At 38.6% G+C, this 21,227-nt stretch overlaps 1 protein-coding gene across 7 annotated transcripts in view; it reads left to right on the top strand.

Moving 5' to 3' along the window:
* The window catches only part of IQCG (IQ motif containing G), a 42,896-nt gene that overhangs the window by 930 nt on the left and 20,739 nt on the right, over positions 1 to 21,227 (top strand). For 2 of the 7 annotated variants that reach the window (XM_014732839.3, XM_014732840.3), the window contains exons 2-6: positions 3,045 to 3,115; positions 4,317 to 4,584; positions 9,032 to 9,267; positions 11,740 to 11,868; positions 19,447 to 19,528. In XM_014732839.3, coding sequence (XP_014588325.1) covers positions 3,078 to 3,115; positions 4,317 to 4,584; positions 9,032 to 9,267; positions 11,740 to 11,868; positions 19,447 to 19,528 — 753 coding nt within the window. In that variant the 5' untranslated portion in view covers positions 3,045 to 3,077. The remainder of the gene's footprint in view (positions 1 to 3,044; positions 3,116 to 4,316; positions 4,585 to 9,031; positions 9,268 to 11,739; positions 11,869 to 19,446; positions 19,529 to 21,227) is intronic. The other 5 variants (XM_070243637.1, XM_023623593.2, XM_070243639.1 and 2 more) reach the window with 3 other exon arrangements.

Here is a 21,227-nt window from a genome sequence, read left to right as displayed (position 1 = left end):
GTGTGGAGGGTGAAGGAAAGCAAGAGCACCAGCAGGAAGATCAATTAGAAGGCTGTTATAATGACCCTGATGAAAGATTATGGTGTGTAGACAGGGGTGATGAGTACCGAAATTCTGAATATATTTTCAATGTAATGCTGACAGGATTTGCTGATGGATAAGGAATGAGAGAGGGAAGAGAAAAGGATGACTCCAAAGTTTTATGAAATAGATGTACATAAATCATATTTAAAATCAGATCCTCTCTTAAATACATCAAGAAAGAGTTTATGTACCGTAGAGCCCACTCCCCTATCCAATGTTCTGTGTCCCAGAAATATACTAGAAATCCCATTAGTAGAGAATGTACTAGAAATCCCACTATTAAATGTGCTAGAAATCCAAATGTAAGTACTCTTGGGAAGAATAACACATTAAGTGTGAGTTTCATTCCTTTGTTCATTCGTTCATTCATTCTACAAATACTTATTTGAGCACAGTGCCTGAAATTTAGGATACAATAGTGAGCATCCTTGTCATGATTCCAGTTCTCAGGGAACTTAACAGTCTAGTGGGGGAAACTGACATAAACATGACAATTGTGAAGAAAGCTGTCTAAAAATAAGAGTGCAATCAGTGCTTGAACAGAGGAATCCTGATCCAACCTGATGAGTCGGCGGGAAAGTGTCACTTGCAGAAGTGTCATTTAAGGCATTTTCAAACTTCAGGTGTTGGCCCATTAGTAGATCATGATTATAATACTTTTTTAAGCAAAATATGATAGAATCAAAAATAGAATGTTTCGCACGTTAAGGGTAAGTTGTTTTATGAAACTTGTTTCAGTTATTTGTATGTATGTATATTCATATATATGCAATATGTAAAAATGTATGTGTGTCATTGTATCAGTCAGTGTTGCCCTGGAAGGAAATGGTTGGCAGAGATGAATATTTAATAAAGGATCTGCTTACAAAGGTGTAGGCAGGAGTGAAACTATAAGAAATGATGCAGGGGCTGGCCCTGTGGCTGAGTAGTTAAGTTTGCATGCTCCACTTTGGTGACCCGGAGTTTGTGGATTTGGATCTCGATCATGGACCTACACACCACTCATCATGCCATGCTGTGGCGGCGTCCCACATTCTAGAAGAACTAGAATGACCTGCAACAAGGATATGCAGCTATGTCCTGGGGTTTTGGGGAGGAAAAAAAGTTAAAAAAAGAGGAAGATTGGCAACAGATATTAGCTCAGGGCCAATCTTCCTCACCAAAAAAAGCATACCTTTAAAATATCTTTTTAAAAAAAGAGGTGATGCAGTCTCCAGGGACATGAGGAAGAAGTAGTTACCTGATTCCCAAGAGAGAGCAAGATGGAGAGGCTTGCCTGACAGTAGCCTTGGCCTTTGATAGAGAAATATAGCCAACCACTGGTGACCTGGCACGGGTGGAGCTGGGAGAATAAATATCTGACCTCACTCTCCTACAGTTTGTACCTCTCTCTGGAATCTTCTGTTGATGCACTCCATATGGGTCAGCCTCTCAGGGCACAGAAAATGGTGGAGATTCGATCTAGAGGGGCAAATGGAAGATAGCTGCAAAATGCCACTGATTTCAGCTCATGCTTAATAGATCACTTGGACTTTATAAGGTGAAGAGGTGAGGGGAAGAGTGGTTCACATTGAAGGACTAGCATCAGCAAAGACCCTGAGTTGGAAGGGAGCGTGATTCCATAGAAGAACTGAAAGAAGCCCACTGAGGCTGGAGCCATGAGAGCAAGAAAAGGGCAGTACCAGATGGATCTGGAGAGGAACGGAGGGGGCCAGATCATGCAGGCTTTATGGGCCAAGTTAAGAGTTTTAGTTTTTGTCCTAAGGCAATGGGAAACCATTGAAGGCTTCTAGGAGAGATATGATCAGATTTTCAATTTTAAAAGATCAATCTTTCATTTTAAAAAGATCACTTCCAGTTCGGAGGCCAATGGAGTAGTTCAAGGAAGAAACAACAGTTAGGTCCAGGATGGTGTCAGGGGATATGGAAACAGAAGGTAAAATCCACAGGACTTGGTGATGGTTTGGAGTGGGGGGATGCTGACTCAAGATGAAGGAGGAAGCAGGAATGACTCCTGGGTTTCTAGCATTCAGGAATAAGGAGCCGGAACAGCATGAAAGCACTGGGTACTGCATAAGCATACCCCTACCTTACCTCTGGGAAGCACATTTACCTATGCCCCAAGCCTAAAAAATGGAGAAATAAACAACACAATGAGAACAAAATCTTCTTAACACCACACTACTTCCTCCTAAGACTGCTGTTGCACCAGAAAATTTGGCTAGTTTTGAGTGTTTTTTTTTTCAGTTAACATAAAGATTCTGTTTTATATGTTTGAATTTTTGCATATGAGATTTTTGTTGCATGAGATATGCTTGTACCACCCTTCTCAGGATCACTTTATTGTGGATAAAATCACACTAGAAACTTTCCATTCACTATGTATTCAGTATAGAGCAAAATTCTCCATAGGGTGTTTCTCATTGTAAAGCTCATTTAAGCCGAAAGGACTTTGGTTTACGAGGAGGGGTAACATCTTGATAGCAATTTTCAGCTGATTTTCAGGATAAATACAGTTTTTCTAAGTGTGATCTCAAGTAGTCTTCTAAGTCCAGGTGCAATAAATTTTGTTGTTTGGTAGATGTGGGGAATGGAGTGATCTGATTAAATATTTTAGTAATCAGAATAGTGGAAAAGTACATCTCTTATATAGAGATTGCTAATTAAAAATCAGAATACAATTTAAAAAATATGAAAACCATGTTGAATAATAATCTACCTTAAGAAGAGACTCAAAGGATGCATTTATCTGCCAGTAATTAAGCTGACTACTTGATAGACCTGTACCACGTGATGTCAGTGGTTCTTCCCTCTCTGGGACTGCTCTAATAAACACAAAGAAGGGATAAGCCACAGCTCTTGTAATTCTTTAATTTTCTCTTAATGAAAGGGCATAGAAATAACGTAAATGTCATTCAACACTCCCTTAAACTAATCTCAATGTTTTCTTCCCATTTTAGGTAACTGCATTTTTGTGAAATTATAATTGTACCATGGATGTTAACAAAACTAGCTCAAGAAGAATGGAACAGTATGTTCAAAATTTCCAATTTATTTTGTGTGTGTGCGTATATATATATATATTTAAATTATATCTTATGTTAAATTTCTGTGTATTATGTATCTATTGCTGTGTAACAGATTACCCCAAAGCTTGGTGACTTAAAATATAAAATTTTGAGGCCGGCCCCGGCCCGGTGGCGCAGTGGTTAAGTGCACACGTTCCACTTCAGCGGCCCAGGGTTTGCCGGCTCAGATCCCGGGTGCGGACATGGCACCGCTTGACAAGCCATGCTGTGGTAGGCGTCCCACATATAAAGGAGAGGAAGATGGGCACGGATGTTAGCTCAGGGCCAGTCTTCCTCAGTGAAAAGAGGAGGATTGGCAGCAGTTAGTTCAGGGCTAATCTTCCTCAAAAAAATAAATAAATAAAATTTTATGATTTCATACAATTTCTGTGGGTCAGGAATTTGAGAACAGCTTAGCTGGATGGTTCTGACTTGGGGTTTCTCATAAGGTTCAAGTTGGCCAGGGCTACAGTCATCTGAAGACTTGGCTCGGGCTGGAGGATCCACTTCTAAGATGGCTCATTTACTGAGCTGGCAGGTTGATGTTGACTGTTGGCAAGAGGCCTTAATTCCTCACCTTCATGAACTTCTCCCCAGGCTGCTTAAGTGTCCTCATGATCAGGCAGCTGGCTTCCCACAGAGTGAGAGAGAGGAGAGAGCAGGGAGAAGCTTCAATGTCTTCTATCACCTAGCTTTGGAACCCACAATATCCTTTTGGTTACATAGGTTAAGTAGTCCTATTCACTTTGGGGGAGACTGCAAAAGGGTATGACTACAAGAAGGTGAGAATCCTATGGACCACTTTGGAGACTGGCTACCACATTCTGTTTTTCACTAATCATCAGATACTTTTGGTTCTCATCTAAAGATGTTGCTAGAAAAAAAGTTAGTTTTGGCTCAATTCAAATTGGTTAAGCATAGCCAAATAGCATGGACTACATATTTTTATTAAACAGTAAGTTGCTTGACTTTGGTTGATCAAAATGTTGCTAGGAGGTATTTAACAGAATCACATACAAACTCTGACTTTTCTTCTTTATCTTGATTATATCATGTGACAATATGGATTTCCCAGGAGCCAATCTACGTGACGCCTGTGCTTTTGAGTTTAAGTAATTTTTAAACATTTGGTGGCTGATTTATTTTTCTTTCTTCTTTCTTTAGAGACAGACTGGAATCCTCAAATCTTCCTCCAAAAGTTTGGCATTCTGAGGTGACAATGTCAGTGACAGGTGAAGCACCTAGGGCTGTGGAAGAAGAAAAAGAAACAGGCAAAGGAACCGATGTAGAAGTCATCCCGGAAATCACAGAGCCACTCTTCATTCTAGATGTGCTGAGAATCTCTGCAGTTCTGGAGGATACCATAGACCAGCTTTCTATTCTGAACTATATCATGCCAGTTCAGTATGAAAGAGAAATAAGCAGCGACACGGTATATAGACTCACCATTATTTAATTTTTGCTTTTTCTTTTTCCATCATTTACAGTACTTATGCCATTAAATTTAACGTGAGAAGTAGCATCTTTGTCTCAGATAAAGGACTATAATAATTACCTGAGCTATGTACTCAGTTGATGGACTGACATAGACACAGCTCAAGGTACATTACCAGTCAGAATATCCTTTTCTTCCATTAAATTGGCATTACTCAAAAAGGTCTAACATGCCACAACTAGAAGCACCTGCAACTAAGATATACAACTATGTACCAGGGGGGATTTGGGGAGATAAAGCAGAAAAAAAAAAAAGATTGGCAACAGTTGTTAGCTCAGGTGCCAATCTTTAAGGGAAAAAAAAAAGGAAAAAAAGGCCTATAGTTAAGTCAGTATAAATATAGGATATATACGGAGATCAGGCAAATTGCAGAGTTGTCCCATCTATCTTATATTTCTCAGCTGCTAAAAGGTAACTGAACACTAGGTGCAGGAGATTCAGCTGGACCCTCTGGACACTGCCTTAATCTAAAATGACTTTGTTGTCATTGCTGAATATGTTGCAGCCTGCCTTTCTGAATATCCAGCCACATCATTGTGTTAGCCATTACATTTTTAGTGATATTATGGGCTCCTCCTTAAAGCACTATGGAGTTACAAAAAACTCAACTTGGTAGTAAGCAAAATCTTTATAAGTTCTTAAGCTCTTGTAAATTTTAATAACTTAGGTTGTAGATATAAAATAGAAACTATTTTTTAAATTGCAGTAACATTGGTTTATAACATTATATAGATTTCAGGTGTACATCATTATATATTTCGATTTCTGTGTAGATTACATCAAGTTCACCACACAGAAACAATTTATAAATAGAAGTACATGTTCATTAAGTTTAGCAAAATTACATTGTATAATTTGTACAGAATATATTCTTATTTTTGATTCTATGACAAATGAAAATTGCTACATAAATGAGAGGGTAAATTGCTTCCCGTGTCTTTTTTTTTTCCTTCTTCCTCTCCCCAAAGGGCCCCAGTACATAGTTGTATAAGTGCCTCTGGTTGTGCTATGTGGGACACCACTTCAGCATGGCCTGATGAGTGGTGCCATGTCCGTGCCCAGGATCTGAACCAGTGAAACCCTGGGCTGCTGAAGCGGAGCGCGCAAACTCAACCACTCAGCCATGGGGCCAGCCCCTGCTTCCCATGTCTAACAGAAAAGAAGTCCATATATATTGTGACTAGATATTAAATTTCCCTTTAATTACCCCTTGCAATTTTTAAATTATTATTATTTATATCTATCTATCTATCTATCTATCTATATATATATAGTCTGCATTTGTAAAACTTTTGTTGAAGTTTAAAAGTTTATACAAGATTTTAATGGAACACTGGATTTGGAGTCAGAAGACCTTTGTGGTTTAGTTGTGTGCAATAAGCAATTCATTTCACTTTCTTGGTCTTAGTTTTCTCATTTGTAAAATGTGATGAAGTTTTAACTCCATATGATCCATATGGTTCCTTCCAATGATAGCATTCTTTGAGTTCTGGGATAGTTTTAAAACGATATTAATGGGTATTATGGGAATTTTATAACAAATTAACTTCCTTATCAATTTATGAAAGGCAAAGAGATTGAAACCCCAAGAACTAAGCCTTTCAATGCATTTAAAATAAGAGTCTGATTCATAAAATAAGCTAGTTAATAAATAGTACAGAAGAAACTAGTGTTTCCTTCCTATTTATTGTCTCCTTCAATAAGAATCAAAAATGAAAAGAGAAGATATTCAGTTAACACAATGAAGTCTTATCATGATACTTATCAATACTTGCTGTCAGGCTTAAAAAAGGGCAATTTGCCATCATAGAAAGTCAAGAGAGAAGAATCTCAAATTAAAAAAGCATTCAGCAGTGATCACCACTCCAGTAAATAAAAGAATGAAACTTTTGCACTGTTTTATTCTGGTTTATGATAATGATGTTCATTCACAAAATTTTGTGATTTAACAGAGGCCTTGCTTTTGATTTTATAGTAATATAAATAACAAAGGCTTGCACTCTTATCTTCATTCATAGCAGCTTAAAAGCCCCTTTCTCAATATGTTAGTTCCATAGCTTTTAAAAATTGTAAATCTCTTAATTTTCTGCTTTTTACATCATAATACTATAGTTGTTCCAACTCATGAATTTTACAATGCCATCGCCCTAAAGGGCATAGGATATATATTTTAAAATCTTAATATGTATGTGAATGTCTTCTTTCTCCAAAACCTTTACATTGTTTAGCCTTATAACAACCTTAGGATGAAAGGTTAGCATTACCCCTCTTTTATAGCCATTTTTATAGCTAAAGATATCTCCAAGTGGATTTTCGTTTATCAGAATCACGGAATGGAATGATGAAAAATGTTCTAATATACCACATTCTATCAGAAGTGGGAGTAATTAGACCACAATTTGGCAAGAGCTCCCCCCCCAGGGAATACTGTTTTTCTTATCTTTTCCCTTAGGGTCTAATGCCTTACCTTGTACATAGCATGTGCTATATAAAAATCTGTTAAGGGACTAAAACATTTAGCTGGTTTCTTTAAGTTCTCTTCTTTAAAAATTCATATTTATTTGCAGTAATCAGTATATCGGGCTGCTTGACATGTTTGCTTCCTTTTCGAGATGCTCAAGCTGAAAGGTAGAGGAAAAATGGTTAGGGAAACCAGAAAAATGGAGCTTCCTAGGCCTTACATTTTCGCCTTCCCTCCCTAGACAAAATCCAAAATAACAACCATCCATATACTTAAGGTTTTCCTTATGTCCAAATAAGTTTCAATTCAATTGTTGAAATTCTATGGCTTCTGTTCTCTTTGTAATCAGTCATATCAATTTTAATTTAAAGCAGTATTTTACAATTTAATTCTTAAGGCAGTATTTTGTTTTACTTTCCTGCATATGTTTTCCTCCGATCTGAATTTTTGCTTATTGTTGATACAAAGAAAAATGGTGTTGAGTCTGTATTTGGTATGCTTTCAAGGATAGTTTTTTGGTTTTTTTTTAAGATCATCTTTATTTTTTTTTCTGCTTTTTCTCCCCAAATCCCCCAGTACCTAGTTGTATATTTTAGTTGTGAGTCCTTCTAGTTGTGGCATGTGGGATGCTGCCTCAGCATGGCCTGAGGCGCAGTGCCATGTCCACCCCTGGGATTCAAACCAGCAAAACCCTGGGCTGCTGAAACGGAGTGTGCGAACTTAAACACTCCGCCCCTGGGGCCAGCCCCCAAGGATAGTTTTTTAACATTTCTGGGCTAGTTGAAGTTTACCTAAGAAAGCCCTAGGTTTTATGTATCAATCTGCACATAAACCTTTCTTCCGTGCATGGGATCAGCACAAGAATTTAAGTAGTCATAATAAACACAGAACTTCCATAGTTCTGTATACTGTTCTAAATTTATGTATCTTAATTTATTTAATCCTCATAATAACTCTTTGAGGGCAGGTACTATTATCCCTCTCTTACCAATGGGAGAATGGAGGCATAGAGATGTTAAATAGGTGCCTTAAGTCAGTGCAGTTTAGTAAGAGATCAAGCTGGGATTCAAACAAGGAAGTCTGAGTTCACAGTCCATATGCATAATCGTTATGTTATATGGCCTCCCAATAGCTCAAGCTTTTAGCCACAGATTACATAGGAATTATCAATTGAAAGACATATGCTGTTCCTATGGTGATGCTTACCCCTTAGTATCCAAGTTTGGGTCGAAAAATAAAATTATTTTGGCTTTTCCCCACATAACCTTTGAAAACAATACCACACCAGTAAATATACTATCAACAAAAGAAAGGGGAAAGGATGAGAGGAGGGAGAAGAAAATCAATCAATCAATCAATCAATCAATATACTGTCAACTTCTCCTCTCTGGTGCGATTCTCCTTTCATTCTTTATATTTCAAATTCATATGTTCAATGAACATTTGAGTCTCTGCTGTACTCTAGGCATCGTCCTAAACAATGAGACTGTAAAGATGGCCACATTTATTATCCAGTCTTGTTCCAAAAAGAATTTGAGGTGAACCAAGATCTCTAAGACACTGTCCCTTCCCTCATAGAATTTGCAATCTAATGGAGATATTTATACAAATGGTGACAATATGGTAAATGTCTGTAATAGAGATATTTCACAAAGAACTTTACCTTTGATCATCGTCTTAGAGTTCAGCAGGTGGTAAGTCGGGGAATGACAGAGAGGGAATATTATCTAAAGGCAGGAAGACACAAAACAGCAGGGCACGTGGTTTGGTGTGGCTGAAGAAAAAGAAGACTCTCCCACTTGTAGTACAAGGCACGAGTGGGAAAAGATGGGGTTGAAAAATGTGGGCAGAGGCTCTTGTATAGCATTGTTTCTTTACTCTTTTAAAATCTGTCTTATGTAAAACATCGTTTATTGTTTTTAGAAGCAAAACAAAGAAAAGAGTTTAGAAGGAAAACGCTTAGAAAAGCTTTCAATGGTCTCAAGAACCTCGAAAATATCCAATCTATTCTTACCTAAAGAAGAATTCCGGTTCTCAGAAGTCAGACAAGAAGGCCAATTTGCCAATGAGTTTAACAAAGTGCAAGATCTTGTCTTCAAAAAACCTACAAGGCAGGCCGTAATGACTTCAGAGACACTGAAGAAAATTCAGATTGATAGGTAAGGAAAAAAGCATATTTGGAAATGTAATAATATATCTACAGATGGATGAAGAAGGGGTACAAGTGTGGCTCACTGCTCTCTTCTCTTACAGATTGGTCATTATAGCCAGAGAGACTGCTGATGTCAGGATTAGCTAAAGACTGCCCAGAGGAAGTGTGGTATAATTGGCAGTACGGTGGCTCGATGATCTTGGGCAAGTTATTGAGCCTTTGTTTCCAATTTATAAAAATGAGAATAATGATAGCAACCTTGCCACATTAGTGTGAGGATGAGAAATAAGGCTCCAGCCCAGTGCCTGACCCAAAGTGGTAGCCCTTGTGATGCTATTTCCCTTAATAAGAGACAGACACCATCAAGCTAGCCAAATTTTAAGCTGTATTTTAATTACGAAGGTTTCTTAAAGGCAGTCTCAATTTCCATTGACTCATTATTCAGTTTTTTGTTGTCAACTGGCTTACTGACAAAGAAGCCTATTAAGTTTAAAAGAGTGCGTAACATTATGATAAGGGTTTTTTGGTAAATGAGAGTTGATAGCAATTACCAAGGGCCACTAGCCAAATCTGGCCTATGGTCTATTTTTGAAAATAAATTTATTGGAGTACAGCATTGCCCATTTGTTTACATGTGGTCTGTGGGTGCTTTCATGCTACCACAGCAGAGTTGAGTAGTTGTAACAGAGAATTTATGGCCTGCAAAGCCAAAAATATTTACTATTTGTCACTTTACAGGACAAATTTGCTGAGCCCTGCATTAGACCCTCACAGGAAGGGTAATGTCTCTTGCTAAAATCAGTCTGTCCCAGATTTGCATACATGACAGAGAGGTGTTCTGCTTATAACCTGCCCAACCTCGTTCATGTCCTTGGTGTGATGGCACATATCTTTTCCATCAGTTTCCTGACTTCAGTACACTTAACTTTTCTTCTTAATATAGTTACTGAATCTTTTTGTGTGAACTACTGTTAATAAATTATGTATAAAATACTAAGGGTAATTCTTACTGATCTATATCAAAACATTGAACAGCAGATTTTAAAAGTCTCTACCTAGGAGACTGTTATAAAGAGCAATGGACTAGGAATCAGGAAGCCTGGATCACATAGTTTTGGCTCTTTCTCAAACTGGCTGTGTGACCTTGGGCAGGTCATTTAACCTTCCTGAGCCTGGGTTTGCTCATCTCTAAAATGTGAGGGGTTTATTAGTTCTTTTTTTAAAAAAATTTTAAATGATTTAATTTTTTCAAAATTATGAAATATTTCAAAAATGCAGAAAAGTATAAAGAATAAAATAATGAGTACTTATGTATGTCACCACCAAATCTTAACATTTTACCACGATTGCGTTTGAGGTTTTTTTGAAAAAAATAAAATACTTCAGATATAATTGAAGCCTCTGATCCTAGTCCCCTCACTTTTCCCCCAAAGATAAACTCTCCCCTGAATTTGGTGTTTTTTATTCTGTTGCATATTATGATACTTATATTGTGTATACATGTGTTTTATTTAAACGATACGTATAGTTTTACATGTTTCTAAATGTTGTATACATATTATCATACTGTATATTCAGTGTTTGTTAGTCCTTGGTATGTAAATTTTTTCAGGTTAAGGAAGTTCTCTTTTATTTCTACTTTGCTAAGAGTGTTTCTTATTTGTTTTTTTGTTGTTGTTGTTGTTTTTCTTTAAAGATTGGCACCTCAACTAGCATCTGTTGCCAATCTTTTTTTTTCTTCTTCTTCCCAAAGCCACCCAGTATGTAGTTGTATATTCTAGTTGTGAGTGCCTCTGGTTGTGCTGTGTGGGATGCTGCCTCGTGGGTTGATGAGTGGTACTAGGTCCACGCCCAGGATCCAAACCGGTGAAACCCTGGGCCGCTGAAGTGGAGTGTGTGAACTTAACCGCTTGGCCGCAGGGCTGGCCCCTGTTATTTGTTTTTTTTGTTTTTTTTTTTTAAAGATTGGCACCTGGGCTAACAACTGTGGCCAATCTTCTTTTTTTTTTTTTTTCTGCTTTATCTCCCCAAACCCCCCTGTACACAGTTGTATATCTTAGTTGCATGTCCTTCTAGTTGTGGGATGTGGGATGCCGCCTCAACATGGCCTGACGAGTGGTGCCATGTCCGCACCCAGGATCCGAACCTTGGGCCGCCGCAGTGGAGCGCGCAAACTTAACCACTCGACCACGGAGCCGGCCCCTGTTACTTGTTTTTAAATGAAGAGTAGGTGTTGAATTTTGCCAGATGTCTTTTCTGCATCTGTTGCATTGATTGTATAGTTTTTCTCCTTTTGCCTTTATTAATGTGATGAATTCTACTAATAGATTTCTAATACTAAACTATTCTTGCATTCCCGGAATTATTCCGACTTAGTTATGATGTTCCTTCTGGGTTTAACTTGTGTGACTTCTGTAGTCCTTTGTGAACGTAGGGAAATATATCTTATTGACTCCTCTTTTTGTGTTTCTTCTTCCAGGCAGTTTTTCACTGACATAATTACAGACACCATGCAGGAGCTGGAAAAGTCAGGCACTTTCAACACTCTCCTGAATGCTTTGAGGAAAGAGAGGGAAAACAAAATGCATTTCTATGATATCATTGCCAGGTCAGAGTAATCTTAGATTTATTTGCTTTGTTGTATTTTAAAGTGCTGGAACACTCTTACCAGGAGCCCTTGATTCTAAAATAAATGAAATTTGTGCTTTCCAGGGACGATAACCAGAAGTCAGAAATTTGGGTCCTATTCCTGGTTCGGCTGGGACAATAATTCAGATTTCTGGACTTCAGTTATCTGTATCTACAGTATATCAAGAATATTCTTCCTCTCCTACAGTAGTCTTTCTTAGGGCTGACTCCACTGGAAATCCCTGAACAATAACAAGTGATAATAAAAAGCATACCAATGGAAGTTTTCTTTTCCAGAGCCTTTCAACTAATTTCAAAGATTTTCATACCTTAAGAAATTCAACACAATCAGAATGCTTTGGGACCAAGATAAAATTCTCTTTATATAAGCCCTGAGTAGTCAGAATGAGAAAGTATTTATCTTGTCTGCATTGTTTTTCCTTGAGTTTTTTCCTCTTCCTTTGTTTCTTAGTTTTGGTAATGAATTCTGTACTAGACTTATTGTGAAGATTAGATTAATTAATAGATGTAAAGCACTTAGGATAGTTGCTGGCACATAGTAAGTGCCTGATAACAATAATAGCTACTGTTATAGACCTAACATTCGTTGCTGGCAAGGAAGCAAGGATATGAGCACTTACGTACATTACCAGTGGGAGAATGAATTCGTTTAATTCTTAAAAAGTGATTTATCTATGGTAATAAAAATATATATACCTAATTTTAATTTTATAGTATTCACTATTACATGTGTATTATTCCATAATTTATTTAACCATTCCCCGAGTTTGAACATTTAGATTGTTTCCAAATTTTTGCTAGAGCAAATAATGTGTCAGCGCATATGTTTGTACGTAAATATACGTCAGCGAACGTCTGAGTCTGTTATTATTCCATTAGGTTGAGTCACTATATGTGGAATTACAGAATCAAAGAAATAGTCTATAGATTAATGAATGATATTATGAAGCTATTTAAAGTATTGTTTACAAAGTTGTAATAACATGGGGGAAATGTTCATGTTGCAATTTTAAGTAGAAAAGGAAAGGCTGGAAATAATATAGGATTATCACATTCATATAATAAAACTACCAAAAATATGTATAGAAAACGAGACCTGGGGGCCGCCCCGGTGGCACGGTGGTTAAGTTCGCAGATTCCACTTCGGTGGCCCGGGGTTCACCAGTTCGGATCCTTGGTGCGGACATGGCACCGCTGGGCAAGCCATGCTGTGGCAGGCATCCCACATATAAAGTAGAGGAAGATGGGCATGGATGTTAGCTCAGGGCCAGTCTTCCTCAGCACAAAGAGGAGGATTGGCAGCAGATGTTAGCTCAGGGCTAATCTTCCTTAAAAAAAAAGAAAAGGAAAATGAGACCTGGAAGGAAATACCCAGTGCGTTAACAATGTGGGTAATTTTTTTTAAAAAAACCCTTTAACTTTTTAGTATTTTCTAGATTTTTACTTTATCAAGGGAGAAAATAAACTTAGCAAAAAAGCTAAGCAAATTGCATAGTATACCCTTTGATGTAGCATTCCTACTTTTGGAAATCTAACCTATAGAAAAAAATGAGTTCATATTAGATGTATATACAAAATGTTTATTGCAGCATAATGGCAAAAATCTAGAAATAGTGTAAATGTTCTTCTATAAAGGAGTACTTAAATGATTGTTAATTTTATGAAGTAAAAACATACAGCTATTAGGGCCAGGCCTGTGGCTGAGTGGTTAAGTTCGCGTGCTCTGCTTTGGGTTTCACCGGTTTGGATCCTGGGCACAGACATGGCACTGCTCATCAAGCCATGCTGAGGTGGCATCCCACATAGCACAACCAGAAGGATCTACAACTAGAATATGCAACTATGTACCGGGGGGATTGGGGAGAAGAAGAAGAAGAAAAAGATTGGCAACAGGTGTTAGCTCAGGTGCCAATCTTTAAAAAAACAAACAAAAAAACATACAACTATTAAAAAGAATGAATTAGAGCTATATGATTGGTCTGGAGGGATGTTCCTCATAGATAAATGAAAAGAAGTTACATGTGTATAGTGTGATTTTTATTTTTAAAAATCTTCTCATTCATGTATTAAGAGCCTAGAGAAGGATTTGGAAGGATATACATCAAAAGGCTTAACATAGGCTGCCTCATAGGAATGGGACCCGAGGGGAGAAGGGAGATGGCAGATTGTCCACTTTTTCCTTATACCTTCCTATTCTGTTTTGAAATTTTTTTTTTTCCCAGAGATTGGCACCTGGGCTAACAACTGTTGCCAGTCTTTTTTTTTTTTTTCTGCTTTATCTCCCCAAACCCCCCCTGTACACAGTTGTATATATCTTAGTTGCACGTCCTTCTAGTTGTGGGATGTGGGACGCCACCTCAACCGTGGCCTGACAAGCGGTGCCATGTCCGCACCCAGGATCTGAACACTGGGCCGCCGCAGCAGAGCGCGCGAACTTAACCACTGGCCATGGAGCCGGCCCCTCTATTTAGTTTTAAATGAAGCTTCTTTTGGTGGTAATTGTCTTCACTGTACAATAAAATCTTATAAAACAATAAGAAAAACACCAGTATATAAATACAAAAATGGATAAAAGATAGATGTAATGGGTGATTCTTGGGAAAAGCCCCACTTGGGGGCTGCCATGGAATGATTTTTCCTTCCTCCAGGAACAGAGAGTGCTGAAGACATCCTCAAAGTATGCATTCTATCTGTGAGATGTGTGCATATCTGCCCCCAAGGAAGAATTAATAACGTGCCAAAATCCTCTACTTAAACCCCCTTTCGTTAAGAATCCTTCTCACTTATTTTTAAATATGTATCCCTCTGCAGTATTATTCAGGGGAGACAGACCACTTTGTTCAAGACAGATAGTTCACTTTGTTTCTTTCAAAGCGAAAGAAAGTCAGGGGAGAATTTGCCAGGTTTTAAGGCCTTTTGAGATTTTGGTCAAAGGGTCAAAGTTCATGAGGTATAAATCTCATCATAGTCACTCAGCCTCTGCTCCAGAAAGGCAAACAGAAGGAGCCAGAACAGCCCCTCTGCTTGCTGAAGTGGCAGCCTGGAAGCTCCTTAGCGGGACTCAGCTGGAGAGTATAGGTCACATCTGTCATTGGTCCCTAATAACATGCAAGCCTCACCAGGACTGTTCCCATTTGTGGCAGACAGCTGCACAGAACTTGGATCTAAGTGAATATTGTTTGAGCATTGCTTTTTTTTTTTTTTTTTTAGTAAATAGGTTTTCGTTTTAGAGCAGTTTTAGGTTTACAGAAAAATTGAGCAGAAAGTACAGAGTCCCTATATACCCCTTATTATTAATATCTTGCATTAATACAGTACATTTGTTTTAATTGATGAGCCAATATCGATACATTATTATTAACTAAAGTCCATAGTTTACGTTAGGGTTCACTCTTTGCGTTGTACATTCTGTGGGTTTTGACAAATATATAATGACACGTATCCCCCATTACAGTTTTATACAGAATAGTTCCACTGCCCTAAAAATCCTCAGTGCCCCACCTGTTCATTCCTCCCACCCTCTCCCTGAGCCCCTAGCAAGCACTGATTTTTTTACTTTCTCCTTAGTTTTGCCTTTTATAGAACGTCATGCAGTTGGAATCGTACAGTATGTAGCCTTTTTGGATTGGCTTCTTTTATAATATGCATTTATAATATGCATTCCTCCAGGTCTTTTCATGGCTTATACTCATTTCTTTTTAGCACTGAATAATGTTCCGTTGTCTGAGTGCACCACAGATTACTTATCCCTTCACAGGCTGAGGACCATCTTGCTGCTTCCAGGTTTGGGCCATTCTGACTACAGCTGCTATACACGTCTGTGTGCAGGTTTTTGTGTGGACATGTTTTTAACTCATTTGAATAAATAAGGAGCACTGTTGCTGGATTGTGATGGTAAGAGTATGTATGTTTAGTTTTGTAAGAAACTGCTGCACTGTCTTCCAAAGTGGCCGTACCATTTTGCATTCCTACCAACAATGAATGAGAGTTCCTTTAGCTCCACATCCTTGGCAGCATTTGGTGTTGTCAGTGTTTTGAATTTCTGACTTTCTATTAGGTGTGTAGTGGTCTCGTTGTTGTTTTAATTGGGCATTGCTTTTGATAGAGAGGAAAGAGTGGGCTGACTGGTCTTTGTCTCTTGGTGTCCTGAAGTTTCCTTCCATTGTAATGATGACTCAAAGTGCAGTCTGATCTGGAGAGGTGAGGCATCCTTTGATGTGGCATACATAAAATGACAGGAGAAGACAGTTCACTGAAGGGAACACACAGCGGGTCAAGAAACATATGAGAAAAGTTTACCTTCAAATCAGTAATATACCATTTTTCATTTCTCACACTGGCCAGTTTTCTTCTTTTTTTTTTTTTAAAGATTTTATTTTTCCTTTTCCTCCCCAAAGCCCCCTGGTACAGAGTTGTGTATTTTTAGTTGTGGGTCCTTCTAGTTGTGGCATGTGGGACGCCGCCTCAACGTGGCCTGACGAGCGGTGCCATGTCCACGCCCAGGAACCAAACTGGGGAAACCCTGGGCCACCGCAGCGGAGCCCCGAACTTGACCACTTGGCCATGGGACCGGCCCCAGTTTTCTTCTTTATAGCAAACAACACTAGTGGGAATGTAATTTTAGATGTAATCTATTGAGTTTCTTCCATATCCCTAGAATAGTTATGGCACAATTTTTGGTTAAATTAATATTTAATGTTTTGATTATTATTATGTGTAAATAGTTCATAGATGGGACAGGTAGTATATATAATGATTAAATTTTCTTTCTTGAACTATTTTTCTCCTAGAGTTAAAATTTGACCCTCCTTTTTTCTTTTTTTTAAAAAAATTTTATTGAGGTCCTATTGGCTTATAACATTGTGTAGATTTCAGGTGTACGTTATTATATTTCAGTTTCTGTATAGACTGCATCGTCTTCACCACCAATAGTCTAGTTTTTATACTTCACCATACATATGTACCCCTTTACCCCTTTTGCCCTCCCCCACCTCCTTCCCCTCTGTTTTCCAATCTGTTTTCCTTATCCATGTGTTTGTTTATCTTCCATGGATGAGTGAAATCATACAGTGTCTTTCTCTGTGCAACTTATTTTGCTTAGCATAATACCCTCAAGGTTCATCCATGCTGTTGCAAATGGCATGATTTTGTCTTCTTTTATGGCTGAGTGGTATTCCATTGTATATATATACCGCCTCTTCTTTATCCAATCATCCACGTCTTGGCTATTGTGAATAATGCTGCGATGAACATAGCGATGCATACATCTCTTTGAATTGTTAATTTCATGTTCTTGGATAAATACCCAGTAGTGGGATAGCTGGATCATATGGTATTTCTATTTTTAATTTCTTGAAAAATCTCCATATTGTTTTCCATTACCATTCTTTTTGTTTGCCAGTTTTTTGACATTTCTATTCCAAATCCAGCACCCAGCTCTTCACCAGAGCTCTAAAATTCTCTAAATAGAGTCATACATATTAAGCTTTCCCTTTTTTTTCTTTTGAAACTTTCTTCTGTTGTCTTGCTCCTATCTGCTGGTTGCTCCTAGAGCCTGCTACATTGCCATTGTCCTGGGCCTTCCCTTCATCTTCTGAGATTCCCTTTTAATCTGTTTTCTAGACCCCATTCTTCTTCTTTGTGTTAGTCCCTCATTTTGTTGGAACATGTCTTTCTGTAATTTCTTAAAGAAAGGGTGCATGGAAGGTAAATATATTAAGATCTTGCATGTCTGAAAATATCTTTTTTTGTCCTCATGCTTTCTTAGTAATTTGACGGGGTACAGATTTTCAGACTGAAAATTATCTTCTCTCATAACTTTTGAAGGCAATACTCTACTAACTTCTAGTTTCCATTGTAAATGACATTTATTTATTTAATTGAATCTGTCCTTGGGGTGCTGAGTATATCAGTAGAGATAAAGTATTTATTCTTTATCTTTCTTATCTATTTCTTATAATCTATAAATGGGAAGTATATAATCTATAGTTTGGCAATGACAGTCTCAAGATTCTAGTTAAGTATGTGCTTTCTAAAAGTTCCTGAGTAGCAATTCTTATCTAGATGCGATTTTGTGATAAGTTTTTTTTGGTTGTTGCTATAGACTGAATGTTTGTGCTCCCCCCCAGCCCAATCCATTTGTTGAAATCCTAACGCCCAACGTGATGGTATTAGGAAGTGGAACCTTTGGTAGGTAAGTAGGTCATGAGGGTGGAGCTCTCATAAATGGGATTAGTGCCCTTATAAAAGAGACCCCAGAGAGCTCCTTCTCCCTTTCCATTATATAAGGATGCAAATGAAAATGGCCATCTGTGAAACAGGATGCAGCTTCTCACCAGACACTGGATCTGGTGGCACCTTGGTGTTGGATTTCACAGCCTCTGAAATGGGAGAAATTAATTTCTGTTGTTTATAAGCCACCCAATATATGATATTTTTGTTTTAGCAGCCCAAGCTAACTAAGACAGTTATTGTTTTGTTTGTTTATTCTTGTATTGTTTTGTCATTTTGTTTGTTTTAGGCCTAAATGATGGTATTGCTGGAGATAAACAGAATTCTGTTTCCAGAGAGCAAACAGAAACAGTAACATGAAGTAGTTAGTTTCTCATTCAGACAGGACTGAGTCTGAATCCTGCCCTGCCATTGACTGTTTGTGTGACCATGGCACGTGCATTAGTCTGTGTCTTCTGAGAGCTGGATGCCCAGATGAGATCATTCATGCAAAGATTTTATCAGGGGAAACACCTGTGAGGGAAAGTGGGGAGGGAGCCTTTAGACCCAATGCTTTATGGACCCCAAGTGAAGGAGAGGGAAGGTCGGGTGGAAGAGACTCCCCTGCAGTTTGAGGATGGTTCGGCAAGGGCATCCGGGAACCGTTGAGCCAAAGTCAGCTGTCAGAGGAGTCCTGGGTCTCCTAGGAAGGGCCTGCCTTAGTATCCTTGCCGCACACACACATGGGCTGGGAGCAGTCCTCGGGAAGTGTGGCCTCAGAGCACACACAGTGAAGGATTCCAGAACCTAGAGCTGGGACCCTTATTCCAGCTTACACTGCCTGTAGTTGGAGGCCTGTGAGGCACATTCTCATGTCCACCACAGCAAGTTACCTCAGCTCTCTGAGCTGCGTTTTCCCCGTCTGTAAAATAGGGGTAATGATAGGGACTGCCTCAGAAGGTTATTGTGAGCTAAGAATATGTGAATCAAAAGGACTCTTCTTCTTCCTCTTCTTCCTCTTCTTAGCTTTTTCTCAGCAACGGCTATTTTAGATGCAACACTGATAAGCCAGAAAATCCTCCTCCAATTTACTAGGACAAATCACAGTCTTTTTAAAAGTGTTTCTGAAAGTGTGTTCTGTGGACCAGCACCATTGGCATCACCTGGGAACTTATTACAAATGCGAGTTCCAGGGCCCTGTCCCAGACCTGCTGTATTAGAGTGTCTGGGGCAGAGCCCAGGACTCTGTTAACATCCGGGCCATCCTTGTGCACGCTAAAGTTTGAGAGGCACTGCTTCACACACAAATCATTCTTATTTCTCCTAGGGAGAAAAAAGGAAGAAAACAGATAAAATCTCTTCAAAAACAGCTAATTAATGTCAAAAGGGAACGGCAAGCTGAAGTGCAGGTAAGAATGACCTGGGCAACGCGGAAGGTTACTGAGCTGAAGGCGCTCTATGGAAGCCAATGTTCTTAAGCAAAGAAAAGTCATGTAGGAGAAACTGTGGTTTCTCTGAGGGTGCCTTTACTACTGAAAATATAGAGAGAGTGACTGGGGAGTTGGCCTGGGATGTACAAGTGTGTCCAGAATAGAACTCTGGGGGAGCCCATCCAGGGCGCTCTTAGTTTGTTCTTACCCCTCCCGTCCCACCATCCACACCATCCTGTCCTTCCCTACATCAGACCTTGTCTCTCGGACTCTCTTGTATTCTAACATCCCAGATGAGAGACTTTAGTCCTAAGTAGGACATTCACCACATTACAAATCTCCTTATACGTGACGCTCAGGTTTAATAATGTCATTTGTGTTGTATTTTCAAGTACAGAGTGGATGTAATGAGCTTTTATAGTCATTAGAACCTAACCTTATATCTAATTTACCTCTGTAAGAAAATTCATCCCAAGTTTTAAGCAACTGACTTGCAAAACAATGATCAGGCTACAATCTAGGCAGTTAGAAATTAATTCTATTAGGATGACTAACACTATTCGCAGTTTAGAAATTTACAAAGTATGGCCTGATATCAGCTTTTTATTGCCTAGCTATTTGGATAAATTTATGCTTCAGATCAGGAAATCTTCATTATTCCCTACATAGAAGTTAGAAGAATATTTTAAAAATGTATTTGGAAGAATTGTTTAAAAAAGGCCGCTAGCCTTTCTTCCAAGATATTATCTTTAAGTCTTCTGAAAAAATTGTTTAACATCATCTTTTATTTTCTATTTACCAATTACAAAGTACCTTTGGTATTGATTTTTACGGGAGTGTCTCTATTAACCCTCTGTTTATAGTTACATTTTTTGAAAACCATTTTTCTTCTCTGGAACATTTCACAAAAATTGGTGTGTACTTAGGTTTTCTCTCTAATGAATATGCCTTCTCAGAGGTTTCTTAGCTTTTTTCCCTGAAAAGCTCTCCCATTATTTAAAAATTCCTTGAGGATTAAAATAGAAGATATTTATATTAATTTCCTTTTAAGCCTTCAAACCAAACAATGTCAAAAGAAGCCTCAAGGGGCCAGCCCAGTGTTGTAGTGGTTAAGTTTATATGCCCCACTTCGGCTGCCTGGGGTTCACAGGTTCAGATCCCAGGCACAGACCCAGCACTGCTCATCAAGCCATGCTGTGGTGGCATCCCACATAAAATAGAGGAAGATTGGCACAGATGTTAGCTCAGTGACAATCTTCCTCACCAAAAAAAAAAAAAAAAAAGAAAGAAAGAAAGGAAAAACCCCTCAGGTTTGGCACTCTACCAGTTAACTCCCCTGTGCTACTATCATGACCACTTTTTGTTTGTTTGTTTTGGTGAGGAAGATTTGCTCTGAGCTGACATTTGTTGCCAATCTTCCTCTTTTTTTGCTTGAGGAAGATTAGCCCTGAGCTAACATCTGTGCTAGTCTTCCTCTATTTTGTATGTGGGTCGCTGCCACAGCCCGGCTTGACAAGTGGTGTAGGTCCATGCCTGGGATCTGAACTCGCAAACCTGGGCGACTGAAGCAGGGTGCAGTAGACTTAACCACTACACCACAGGGCTGGCCCCCATGGCCACTTTTTTTCTCTTTCTTAGACACTTTGGTAATAGTTTTCCAGCTAACACTTGCCTGTGA

The sequence above is a fragment of the Equus caballus genome, chromosome 19 (genome assembly GCF_041296265.1).
Source record: "Equus caballus isolate H_3958 breed thoroughbred chromosome 19, TB-T2T, whole genome shotgun sequence".
Lineage (NCBI taxonomy): Eukaryota > Metazoa > Chordata > Mammalia > Perissodactyla > Equidae > Equus > Equus caballus.
Note: the sequence above shows the minus strand (reverse complement) of the source record. Positions and strands in the feature narration are given on the sequence as shown.